The sequence below is a fragment of the Lagopus muta genome, chromosome 14 (assembly GCF_023343835.1).
Source record: "Lagopus muta isolate bLagMut1 chromosome 14, bLagMut1 primary, whole genome shotgun sequence".
Classification (NCBI taxonomy): Eukaryota; Metazoa; Chordata; class Aves; order Galliformes; family Phasianidae; genus Lagopus; species Lagopus muta.
In genome coordinates, this window is record NC_064446.1 from 4,496,886 (window position 1) to 4,509,487 (window position 12,602).

Here is a 12,602-nt window from a genome sequence, read left to right on the forward strand (position 1 = left end):
AGGCTGATGTCCTCAATGCCTTCTTTCCATCTGCCTTTAATAGCCAGACCAGTTACCCTCTGGACATTTTACGCCCTGATCTGGCAGTCTGGGATGCTACTCAGAATATGCCCCCGGCAGTTCAGGTGGAGACAGAGAGCTTCTCCTCCATCTGGACTGTCCCAAGTCCATGGGACCGGATGGGCTGCACCCTTGGGTGCGGAGGGAGCTGGCGGGGGTGATTGCCGAGCTGCTCTCGGCCATCTATCAGCACTAGCTAACTGGAGAGGGCCCAGAGGATTGGAGGCTTGCTGATGTGACTCCCATCTTCAAGAAGGGCTGTAAGGAGGATCTGGGGAACTATATGCCTGTGAGCCTGACCTTGGTACCAGGGAAAGTAATGGAGCAAATCATCTCAGGTGAGATCGCACGGCAGGTGCGCTGTGTCTGGGGGATCAGGCCCAGCCAGGGTTAGTGAAAGGCAGGCCGTGCCTGACCAACCTCATCTCCTTCTATGACTGGCTGACCAGCCTGGTAGATGAGGGAAGGGCTGTTGATGCAGTCTACCTGGGCTTCAGCAAAGCCTTTGACACGGTTTGTCACAGGCTTCTTCTGGGGAAACGGGCTGCCTGGTGTGTGGACTGGACAGGTCCTTTGGGTAAGGAACTGGCTGAGGGCAGTGCCCAGCAGGTCGTGGTGAATGGAGTGAAGTCCAGCTGGCGACCCGTGTCAAGTGGTGTCCCCCAGGGCTCGGCACTGGAGCCCGTCTTGTTTAATGTCTTTATTGATGACCTGGGTGGGGGCACTGAGTGCACCCTCAGTAAGTTTGCAGATGACACCAAGCTGGGAGGTGGCATCGATCTGCCTGAGGGTAGAGAGGCCTTTCAGAGGGATTTAGATAAGCTGGATCACGGGGCTGAGATGAATGGGATGAGGTTCCACCATCCCATTCAAGCATCGGGTCCTGCACTTCAGGCACAACAACCTCATGCGGTGCTATAGGCTTGGGGACGAGGGGCTGGATGGTTGTGAAGAAGAAAGGTACCTGGGGGGTGATGGTTGATGCTCAGCTGAACATGAGCTGATAGTGTGCACAGCTGGCCAAGATAGCCAATGGCATCCTGGCGTGCATTAGAAACAGTGGGGCCAGCAGGAGCAGGGAGGTGATCGTCCCTCTGTGCTCAGCGTGGGTGAGGCTGCACCTGGAGTACTGTGTTCAGTTTTGGGCCCCTCACTACAGGAAAGATGTTGAGGCCCTGGAGTGTGTCCAGAGAAGGGCAATGAAACTGGTGAGGGGTCTGGAGCACAAGTCTTACGAGGAGCGGCTGAGGGAGCTGGGATTGTTCAGTCTGGAGAAGAGGAGGCTCAGGGGAAACCTCATTGCATTGCACAACCTCCTGAGGGGAGGCTGTGGTGAGCAGGGGTTTGGCCTCTTCTCCCAGGCAACAAACAGGACCCGAGGAAGTAGCTGCAAGTTGTGAGTGCCAGTGTGTGGTGGTGGAAATAAAGCAGTGATTCTACACCCCGCCATGGGACCAGAAGAGGGAGAAAGCAGCCAACAGCCTTGTCAATAACACCAAGACATTTTTTTTCTGAAAGTGTCTTTATTTTGTCTCCAAACAGCAGGCTGGGAGGCAGATGTTGGCCTCCCAGCCCCCTGGAGGCGTGCTTTGATGGCAGTGGGACGAGGCCTAGCGCCGTCGTCGGGGCCGCCTCTTGCGGGGTGGGGGGGAATCCTGGGGGCTGCTGCGGGCCTTCCTCTTCGTGGCGCGCCGGGGCCCCCCACACGAGCGGTCTCTGCTCGGGATGGAAGGGCCCGCAGCTGCTGCCTGCCTTGGCTCTTCCTGTAGCTCCTCTGCTGCGGTGGCGGTGCCGGGGAGCCCAGGTCCCCCAATGGAGCCGCCGAGCAGCTCCTCGGTGCCTGAGGCAGGAGGATGCTGATGGGAGGTGCTGACGTTGGGGCTGGCTGCAGGGCCGTCCTCCCGCCCTCGTGCAGCACGGCCGTCCTGCTGGTCCAGCTGGCGGCGGATCAGGGGGCCATACAGGGCTGCGGCGATGCTGATGACCTGCTGCACAAAGGGCACGATGTCGCCGTGGGTGATCACCTGCAGCTCCCGTACCAAGGCCGCCTGGTCGAGCCCGTGCTCGCACAGTAAGTTCACCGTGGTCCACAGTCCCGCTTGCACCTCCCACCAGTTGTCGCCGGACATTACCCGGATCACCTCCTGCAGCCAGAAGAGCAGGGGAGCGAGGTCTTCCCGATGTTGACCGAAAAACGCAGCCCAGACCTCGGCAGGGAAGTTGTGCTCCGGTGGAATGAGCTCCGGCTCTGCAGGCACTGGCTCTGCAAGCACTGACTCTGCAGGCCCCTGCTCGTCCTGCAGGCCATCATCTGAGTGTCCCGTGGGCTGCGGGATGGGACACTCAAGATAATCGTCATCCGCCCTGATGGAGTAGCGGATGGTGATGATTTTGTGCCCACATATGGCACAAGTCGGCTTCCTCTGGGCCCACCAGATGGCACAGCCATAGCAGAGCCGATGCTGGCAGGGGGTCACATGGGTGACATCCTCCCGAGCTTGCCCGCAGACGGGGCAGGTCCAGTTGGATGGCACGTCCATGGTCCCGGGCTCTGCGGTGGGCTGGGGAGAGCTGAGGTTGGGAAGCTGCTCCCCTCGCAGGTGCTGCAGCAGGCAGAAGGTATTACAAACTGCAAAAGAGAAAGAGAGGCCACAGTCGCTTGCTGCCCCAGGGGCAGGCAGCAGTGATGCCTCCCCCCCCCCCCCCCCCGGTCCCTCAGCAAGAAACCCTCCCGGTCCCTGTTCTCCACCAGCTGCTGCAGGGGCCACGTCCTGCACCTCTCACCTCTGCTGCTGCAAGTGCACCTTGCAGAGCCCCAGCTGCCTGAGCCAGGCAGGGCTGGGGGAAACGCTGGTGATGCTGTGGGATGGGCAGCAAGAACTGCTGCCAGTAGCCCCACAGCGCAACACAACCGCTTGGTTCAGTGCTCCAAGTCTGGCAGCTACGCTCAGCTGGAGTCCAGGCACGAGTGCGCGCTGGCCTCTGCTGGCACCCAAATGGATACAGCAAGGGCTGTTGAGGTCACAGTCGTCTCTCGTTGCCGTCACAACCCCTCGGTCGGAGACCTCACAGTCCATCACTGCACGTATTGGGGCACCAGCCTGGGCTTCCCTCACCCTCCGTCATTCCATGATTTTCCTTCATAATGGCAATATACTTGGAAAAACAAAAATTGCACGTGTTTCTTCTGCACATGTAACTTGTAACCAACCTGTCATGAGGTGGTGCCACAAGACGACGTGACAAAGCTAGGCAGGTTCAACATGCAGCAATGGATGCCGCTGCGGTTGGCCTGAGGACCAGCTCCTCAAAGTCCCTGCCTGCCCACCCTGCGTGGATGATGGACTGCGTGCCTTGCTTGCAGAGCGGGCACTGGGGCCTGCTGCTAGTCCACCGCTGGATGCGGTGGAAACAAACCTGGTGGCAGCATGGCACAGTGTATGCCACGCTGTCCCAGTTCTCCAGGCACAAGGGGCAGTGGGTGCCTAAAGCTGCTTCCACACTTCCACCAGTTGCAGTGGGAATGGAGGAGTGGGAGATGACAATTTGCTCCCCGACACTGATGCTGGGGCAGCAGGTGTCACATTGCAATAGGACAAGAGACCACACGGGCACCGACCAACCTGGGGAGGGTTCCTCAAGAAGCATCCCCCCAGCTGCCAGCGTGAGGCATTGCCACGCTGCCTACCTGCACTGCTGCACGCGACTCTGCGCAAAGTCCCGTCTGCCTGCTCCCAGCAGGGTCAGGGTACGGCACAAGTGGCTCTGAGACGGCCGCTGAGAGCTGCGCTAGCAGCACCCAGAGCACGTTCCAGCTCCAAACTCGCCCTGTTGCGCTCCGGTCCTCGCACACACGCTCGGTCCGATGCCAGGCACGAACTGATCGGCTGGGCTGCCGCACCCGCGTTGCAGCAGGGTGGGCTGAGCAGTCACAATCCACCGCACAGCGATGTCACAAAGGATCACTTGGCCCTGTTGCCAGTCCTCCCCTTCACTCCGGGTCATCACCACCCGTCCCACAGTGATGCTGTCATCCATGGCTTGGTCATCACAATGAGCCTCACCTGCTGCACTGTGCCAGCAGCACTCAAGCCCCAGCAGATGTTTCTGGGCCTTCCCCTGCACCTCTGCTTGCTTGCCATCAGTGTTTCACACCAATCACCGGTGCCTGGGACACGTCTTTCCACAGGCCCCATCGGGTTGCTCAGGCCATGGCACGCAGCCCCAGGCATGTACACCAGGAAGGTTTATTCAATAAAAGGTCACACTTCCCTCTGGCTCTTGGCCTAGATGATTGTAGAGGTCTTCTCCAGCCTTAATGGTTCTAAGAGGTTTTTCCAGGCAACAAACAGGACCTGGGGAAAAATCTTTCCTCTCAGAGAGTGATCAGGCACTGCAATGGCTGCCCAGGCAGGTGGTGGAGTCACCATCGCTGGCCGTGTTCAAGAGAAGGCTGGATGAGGAGCTATGAGATGAGGTTTAGTACTTGGGGTAATGAGAAGACAGTTGGACTAGATGATCTTATCGGTCGTTTCCAAGCTTGTGATTCTGTGTTCCCTCCAGTTCCCTCCCCTTTCCCCCTCTGGGTGCTGCTCCTCTACAGCGCCTTCCCTTGCCATCAGACACGGACACAGGCAGTCAGTCCTTTTATTGTTACCCCACAGGGAACAAGTTTGTTACACTCTCTCCACCGGCTTAATTCCCAGGATGTCAAAACCCTTGGCCATGATGGTGGCTGTGGCCTCACACAGCAGCAACCTCCACATATTCACCTTCACAATCTGGCCTGCAAAACAACAACAGACCAACATTGAAGCTGGAGCCACTGCTCAGATGAACCACCTCTGCCCTCTCTCTTGGGGCCCATCTGCCCCCAAGCTGCCCCTGGGACGGGCTGCTCACAGTTTTATCTTCCTCCTCTGCCAACCCCTTCAGCCCTCTCCCGTGGACAGCACTTGTTGGACAGCTGAGACAGGGTTGCTCCCCTTCCTGATGGTGACCATGAGGAGTGGCCCCTGTGAAGCTCTACCTGGATGTGGACCTGCTCAGCCAGACTCAAGCCTTCATCACTGGACCACGCCTGACCCTGGCTGCTGTCTCTAGACCAGAACCTACCTGGCTTGGCCTTGACATCAAAAAGCAGCCGGTGCTGGAACTTGTGCTCAGCTGCTAGGCACTGCTCAGGTACTGTGGGATGGCTATGGTGCCCAGCTCTGCCTTCTGAGGCGGGATGGTTGTGCCATAGGATGGGGGCAGCTGTAGGAGGTGATACTCACAAACAGATGTATCAGCAAGCAGGTAAACCAAGGGAGATACCCAGTGTCACAGTCCTTCCAGAGGATGGCAGAGGGGAAATGCCTATCCCTGCTGCCAGCAGTGTTCAAAGTCCCCTGAGTCCTCTTGCACCTTTGCTGGCTTATGTTTAATCTCATGCACCTGTGGTATCCTTTAGCTTTGGGTTTATTGGAAGGTGCAGTAACAGGGAAAGCAGCATGGAGTTCCCATTTTACCAGCTGTGAGGACTCTGCTAGTAGATCTGCCCTAGGCTTGTGCAGCAGTAGAGTGTGGCTGCATGCATACTACTTAGCAGCTGGGCTTTGAAGGCAGGAGGCACTGCTTGTCTGGGTGCTAATACAGGGCCCTTGCAAGGTACAGCAATAAGAATGTGGGATGTCCTTGCAGGTGGTATGCCTCAGTGTTCTCCACTGTCCTGCTGAGTATTGATTCACAGCCCCCTGCTGCTTAAAGGTTTCTCAGAGAGGGGTTGGAGTCAGGGTGCCCTAGCAGGGGTAATGCAGTGATGCCATGTGAGCCTTGATCACAGCACCTCTGATCCCACACAGTCTCTGGCTCACTGCCTTTTCCTTCCCCATCCACAGATTGAGCCAGAGAAGAGTTTGACCTCTTCTGCAGCTACAAGTGTGCAGCCCTATCAGTTCACTAACACCTTCTATGCAGTGAGCACCCTGAGCACCAACCCCGCACTTAGGTGAGGGCTGTGAAAGACACCATCAAACATGGGACGCACCTTGCAGATCCCTTGTATTTCTGATTTCTCAAACTTCAGGATAAAGAGTACAGCCATGGGGATTCGGTTCCTGTGACCAGAAATGCTCTTAGCTGCGCCCACATCACCTGTTGTCTGCCTCTGGACCTGGATACGATCGCCAGCGCTTGTTCTCATGGGAGACTTCAGCTTCCCTGATATATGTTGGAAACATAACACAGCACAGAGGAAGCAGTCCAGGAGGTTTCTAGACTGTGTGGTTATGCAGCTGGTCGGAGAGCCTACCAGGCGCGGTGCCCTGCTGGACCTGGTCTTTGCTGACAGAGAAGAACTGGTGGGAGAAGTGAAGGCTGGGGACCATCTTGGGCAGAGTGACCACAGAATTGTAGAATTCTCCGTTCTTGGGGACGTCAAAAGAGTGACCAGCAAAACTACTTTCTTGAACTTTCAAAGGGTGGGCTTTGATCTGCTCAGGGTGCTTGTAGTACGGGTCCCTTGGGAGTCGCTTCTCAAGGCTAAAGGGGTCCAGGAAGCCTTGGACGCTCCTCAAGATGGAAATCTTAAGGCACAAGAACAGGCTGTCCCCTGAGCGCCGTAAGGTGAGCTGTAGGGGAAGACGACTGGTGTGGATAAGCCGGGAATTACTGTTGAGACTCAGGGAGAATAGGAGTGTCTACGTCCTCTGGCAGAAGGGACAGGCTACTTGGGGAGATTACAAGGGAGTAGCTAAGGTATGCAGGGAGGAGGTTAGGAAGGCAAAAGCCCAACTTGAACTCACATTGGCCACTGCCGTAAAAGACAATAAAAAATCCTTTTGTAAGTATATCAAAGGCAAAAGAAGAACCAAGGATAATTTTCATCCTATACTTGATGCAGCAGGGAATGTGGCCACGGAAGACAAAGAGGAGGCTGATGTCCTCAATGCCTTCTTTCCATCTGCCTTTAATAGCCAGACCAGTTACCCTCTGGACATTTTACGCCCTGATCTGGCAGTCTGGGATGCTACTCAGAATATGCCCCCGGCAGTTCAGGTGGAGACAGAGAGCTTCTCCTCCATCTGGACTGTCCCAAGTCCATGGGACCGGATGGGCTGCACCCTTGGGTGCGGAGGGAGCTGGCGGGGGTGATTGCCGAGCTGCTCTCGGCCATCTATCAGCACTAGCTAACTGGAGAGGGCCCAGAGGATTGGAGGCTTGCTGATGTGACTCCCATCTTCAAGAAGGGCTGTAAGGAGGATCTGGGGAACTATATGCCTGTGAGCCTGACCTTGGTACCAGGGAAAGTAATGGAGCAAATCATCTCAGGTGAGATCGCACGGCAGGTGCGCTGTGTCTGGGGGATCAGGCCCAGCCAGGGTTAGTGAAAGGCAGGCCGTGCCTGACCAACCTCATCTCCTTCTATGACTGGCTGACCAGCCTGGTAGATGAGGGAAGGGCTGTTGATGCAGTCTACCTGGGCTTCAGCAAAGCCTTTGACACGGTTTGTCACAGGCTTCTTCTGGGGAAACGGGCTGCCTGGTGTGTGGACTGGACAGGTCCTTTGGGTAAGGAACTGGCTGAGGGCAGTGCCCAGCAGGTCGTGGTGAATGGAGTGAAGTCCAGCTGGCGACCCGTGTCAAGTGGTGTCCCCCAGGGCTCGGCACTGGAGCCCGTCTTGTTTAATGTCTTTATTGATGACCTGGGTGGGGGCACTGAGTGCACCCTCAGTAAGTTTGCAGATGACACCAAGCTGGGAGGTGGCATCGATCTGCCTGAGGGTAGAGAGGCCTTTCAGAGGGATTTAGATAAGCTGGATCACGGGGCTGAGATGAATGGGATGAGGTTCCACCATCCCATTCAAGCATCGGGTCCTACACTTCAGGCACAACAACCTCATGCGGTGCTATAGGCTTGGGGACGAGGGGCTGGATGGTTGTGAAGAAGAAAGGTACCTGGGGGGTGATGGTTGATGCTCAGCTGAACATGAGCTGATAGTGTGCACAGCTGGCCAAGATAGCCAATGGCATCCTGGCGTGCATTAGAAACAGTGGGGCCAGCAGGAGCAGGGAGGTGATCGTCCCTCTGTGCTCAGCGTGGGTGAGGCTGCACCTGGAGTACTGTGTTCAGTTTTGGGCCCCTCACTACAGGAAAGATGTTGAGGCCCTGGAGTGTGTCCAGAGAAGGGCAATGAAACTGGTGAGGGGTCTGGAGCACAAGTCTTACGAGGAGCGGCTGAGGGAGCTGGGATTGTTCAGTCTGGAGAAGAGGAGGCTCAGGGGAAACCTCATTGCATTGCACAACCTCCTGAGGGGAGGCTGTGGTGAGCAGGGGTTTGGCCTCTTCTCCCAGGCAACAAACAGGACCCGAGGAAGTAGCTGCAAGTTGTGAGTGCCAGTGTGTGGTGGTGGAAATAAAGCAGTGATTCTACACCCCGCCATGGGACCAGAAGAGGGAGAAAGCAGCCAACAGCCTTGTCAATAACACCAAGACATTTTTTTTCTGAAAGTGTCTTTATTTTGTCTCCAAACAGCAGGCTGGGAGGCAGATGTTGGCCTCCCAGCCCCCTGGAGGCGTGCTTTGATGGCAGTGGGACGAGGCCTAGCGCCGTCGTCGGGGCCGCCTCTTGCGGGGTGGGGGGGAATCCTGGGGGCTGCTGCGGGCCTTCCTCTTCGTGGCGCGCCGGGGCCCCCCACACGAGCGGTCTCTGCTCGGGATGGAAGGGCCCGCAGCTGCTGCCTGCCTTGGCTCTTCCTGTAGCTCCTCTGCTGCGGTGGCGGTGCCGGGGAGCCCAGGTCCCCCAATGGAGCCGCCGAGCAGCTCCTCGGTGCCTGAGGCAGGAGGATGCTGATGGGAGGTGCTGACGTTGGGGCTGGCTGCAGGGCCGTCCTCCCGCCCTCGTGCAGCACGGCCGTCCTGCTGGTCCAGCTGGCGGCGGATCAGGGGGCCATACAGGGCTGCGGCGATGCTGATGACCTGCTGCACAAAGGGCACGATGTCGCCGTGGGTGATCACCTGCAGCTCCCGTACCAAGGCCGCCTGGTCGAGCCCGTGCTCGCACAGTAAGTTCACCGTGGTCCACAGTCCCGCTTGCACCTCCCACCAGTTGTCGCCGGACATTACCCGGATCACCTCCTGCAGCCAGAAGAGCAGGGGAGCGAGGTCTTCCCGATGTTGACCGAAAAACGCAGCCCAGACCTCGGCAGGGAAGTTGTGCTCCGGTGGAATGAGCTCCGGCTCTGCAGGCACTGGCTCTGCAAGCACTGACTCTGCAGGCCCCTGCTCGTCCTGCAGGCCATCATCTGAGTGTCCCGTGGGCTGCGGGATGGGACACTCAAGATAATCGTCATCCGCCCTGATGGAGTAGCGGATGGTGATGATTTTGTGCCCACATATGGCACAAGTCGGCTTCCTCTGGGCCCACCAGATGGCACAGCCATAGCAGAGCCGATGCTGGCAGGGGGTCACATGGGTGACATCCTCCCGAGCTTGCCCGCAGACGGGGCAGGTCCAGTTGGATGGCACGTCCATGGTCCCGGGCTCTGCGGTGGGCTGGGGAGAGCTGAGGTTGGGAAGCTGCTCCCCTCGCAGGTGCTGCAGCAGGCAGAAGGTATTACAAACTGCAAAAGAGAAAGAGAGGCCACAGTCGCTTGCTGCCCCAGGGGCAGGCAGCAGTGATGCCTCCCCCCCCCCCCCCCCCGGTCCCTCAGCAAGAAACCCTCCCGGTCCCTGTTCTCCACCAGCTGCTGCAGGGGCCACGTCCTGCACCTCTCACCTCTGCTGCTGCAAGTGCACCTTGCAGAGCCCCAGCTGCCTGAGCCAGGCAGGGCTGGGGGAAACGCTGGTGATGCTGTGGGATGGGCAGCAAGAACTGCTGCCAGTAGCCCCACAGCGCAACACAACCGCTTGGTTCAGTGCTCCAAGTCTGGCAGCTACGCTCAGCTGGAGTCCAGGCACGAGTGCGCGCTGGCCTCTGCTGGCACCCAAATGGATACAGCAAGGGCTGTTGAGGTCACAGTCGTCTCTCGTTGCCGTCACAACCCCTCGGTCGGAGACCTCACAGTCCATCACTGCACGTATTGGGGCACCAGCCTGGGCTTCCCTCACCCTCCGTCATTCCATGATTTTCCTTCATAATGGCAATATACTTGGAAAAACAAAAATTGCACGTGTTTCTTCTGCACATGTAACTTGTAACCAACCTGTCATGAGGTGGTGCCACAAGACGACGTGACAAAGCTAGGCAGGTTCAACATGCAGCAATGGATGCCGCTGCGGTTGGCCTGAGGACCAGCTCCTCAAAGTCCCTGCCTGCCCACCCTGCGTGGATGATGGACTGCGTGCCTTGCTTGCAGAGCGGGCACTGGGGCCTGCTGCTAGTCCACCGCTGGATGCGGTGGAAACAAACCTGGTGGCAGCATGGCACAGTGTATGCCACGCTGTCCCAGTTCTCCAGGCACAAGGGGCAGTGGGTGCCTAAAGCTGCTTCCACACTTCCACCAGTTGCAGTGGGAATGGAGGAGTGGGAGATGACAATTTGCTCCCCGACACTGATGCTGGGGCAGCAGGTGTCACATTGCAATAGGACAAGAGACCACACGGGCACCGACCAACCTGGGGAGGGTTCCTCAAGAAGCATCCCCCCAGCTCCCAGCGTGAGGCATTGCCACGCTGCCTACCTGCACTGCTGCACGCGACTCTGCGCAAAGTCCCGTCTGCCTGCTCCCAGCAGGGTCAGGGTACGGCACAAGTGGCTCTGAGACGGCCGCTGAGAGCTGCGCTAGCAGCACCCAGAGCACGTTCCAGCTCCAAACTCGCCCTGTTGCGCTCCGGTCCTCGCACACACGCTCGGTCCGATGCCAGGCACGAACTGATCGGCTGGGCTGCCGCACCCGCGTTGCAGCAGGGTGGGCTGAGCAGTCACAATCCACCGCACAGCGATGTCACAAAGGATCACTTGGCCCTGTTGCCAGTCCTCCCCTTCACTCCGGGTCATCACCACCCGTCCCACAGTGATGCTGTCATCCATGGCTTGGTCATCACAATGAGCCTCACCTGCTGCACTGTGCCAGCAGCACTCAAGCCCCAGCAGATGTTTCTGGGCCTTCCCCTGCACCTCTGCTTGCTTGCCATCAGTGTTTCACACCAATCACCGGTGCCTGGGACACGTCTTTCCACAGGCCCCATCGGGTTGCTCAGGCCATGGCACGCAGCCCCAGGCATGTACACCAGGAAGGTTTATTCAATAAAAGGTCACACTTCCCTCTGGCTCTTGGCCTAGATGATTGTAGAGGTCTTCTCCAGCCTTAATGGTTCTAAGAGGTTTTTCCAGGCAACAAACAGGACCTGGGGAAAAATCTTTCCTCTCAGAGAGTGATCAGGCACTGCAATGGCTGCCCAGGCAGGTGGTGGAGTCACCATCGCTGGCCGTGTTCAAGAGAAGGCTGGATGAGGAGCTATGAGATGAGGTTTAGTACTTGGGGTAATGAGAAGACAGTTGGACTAGATGATCTTATCGGTCGTTTCCAAGCTTGTGATTCTGTGTTCCCTCCAGTTCCCTCCCCTTTCCCCCTCTGGGTGCTGCTCCTCTACAGCGCCTTCCCTTGCCATCAGACACGGACACAGGCAGTCAGTCCTTTTATTGTTACCCCACAGGGAACAAGTTTGTTACACTCTCTCCACCGGCTTAATTCCCAGGATGTCAAAACCCTTGGCCATGATGGTGGCTGTGGCCTCACACAGCAGCAACCTCCACATATTCACCTTCACAATCTGGCCTGCAAAACAACAACAGACCAACATTGAAGCTGGAGCCACTGCTCAGATGAACCACCTCTGCCCTCTCTCTTGGGGCCCATCTGCCCCCAAGCTGCCCCTGGGACGGGCTGCTCACAGTTTTATCTTCCTCCTCTGCCAACCCCTTCAGCCCTCTCCCGTGGACAGCACTTGTTGGACAGCTGAGACAGGGTTGCTCCCCTTCCTGATGGTGACCATGAGGAGTGGCCCCTGTGAAGCTCTACCTGGATGTGGACCTGCTCAGCCAGACTCAAGCCTTCATCACTGGACCACGCCTGACCCTGGCTGCTGTCTCTAGACCAGAACCTACCTGGCTTGGCCTTGACATCAAAAAGCAGCCGGTGCTGGAACTTGTGCTCAGCTGCTAGGCACTGCTCAGGTACTGTGGGATGGCTATGGTGCCCAGCTCTGCCTTCTGAGGCGGGATGGTTGTGCCATAGGATGGGGGCAGCTGTAGGAGGTGATACTCACAAACAGATGTATCAGCAAGCAGGTAAACCAAGGGAGATACCCAGTGTCACAGTCCTTCCAGAGGATGGCAGAGGGGAAATGCCTATCCCTGCTGCCAGCAGTGTTCAAAGTCCCCTGAGTCCTCTTGCACCTTTGCTGGCTTATGTTTAATCTCATGCACCTGTGGTATCCTTTAGCTTTGGGTTTATTGGAAGGTGCAGTAACAGGGAAAGCAGCATGGAGTTCCCATTTTACCAGCTGTGAGGACTCTGCTAGTAGATCTGCCCTAGGCTTGTGCAGCAGTAGAGTGTGGC

At 57.5% G+C, this 12,602-nt stretch overlaps 2 protein-coding genes across 14 annotated transcripts in view; one reads left to right on the forward strand and one right to left on the reverse strand.

The window, feature by feature from the left end:
* LOC125700277 (rho GTPase-activating protein 7-like) overlaps nt 1-12,602 on the forward strand; it is a 66,324-nt gene that overhangs the window by 43,609 nt on the left and 10,113 nt on the right. For 2 of the 10 annotated variants that reach the window (XR_007379829.1, XR_007379832.1), the window contains exon 12: nt 5,940-6,243. The exons of 6 other annotated variants lie outside the window; for them this stretch is intronic. Coding sequence is in view for 1 of the 4 variants with exons in the window: in XM_048960719.1 (XP_048816676.1) it covers nt 6,128-6,265 (138 nt within the window). In the remaining 3 variants the exon portion in view is untranslated. Of the gene's footprint in view, nt 1-5,939; nt 6,439-12,602 lie in introns of those variants that run through there. 2 more of the 10 variants (XR_007379838.1, XM_048960719.1) reach the window with 2 other exon arrangements.
* RARS1 (arginyl-tRNA synthetase 1) overlaps nt 1-12,602 on the reverse strand; it is a 49,688-nt gene that overhangs the window by 9,294 nt on the left and 27,792 nt on the right. The window contains exon 15 of one of the 4 annotated variants that reach the window (XM_048960727.1): nt 4,547-4,846. The exons of 2 other annotated variants lie outside the window; for them this stretch is intronic. In XM_048960727.1, coding sequence (XP_048816684.1) covers nt 4,737-4,846 — 110 coding nt within the window. In that variant the 3' untranslated portion in view covers nt 4,547-4,736. Of the gene's footprint in view, nt 1-4,546; nt 4,847-11,518; nt 11,820-12,602 lie in introns of those variants that run through there. One more of the 4 variants, XM_048960724.1, reaches the window with a different exon arrangement.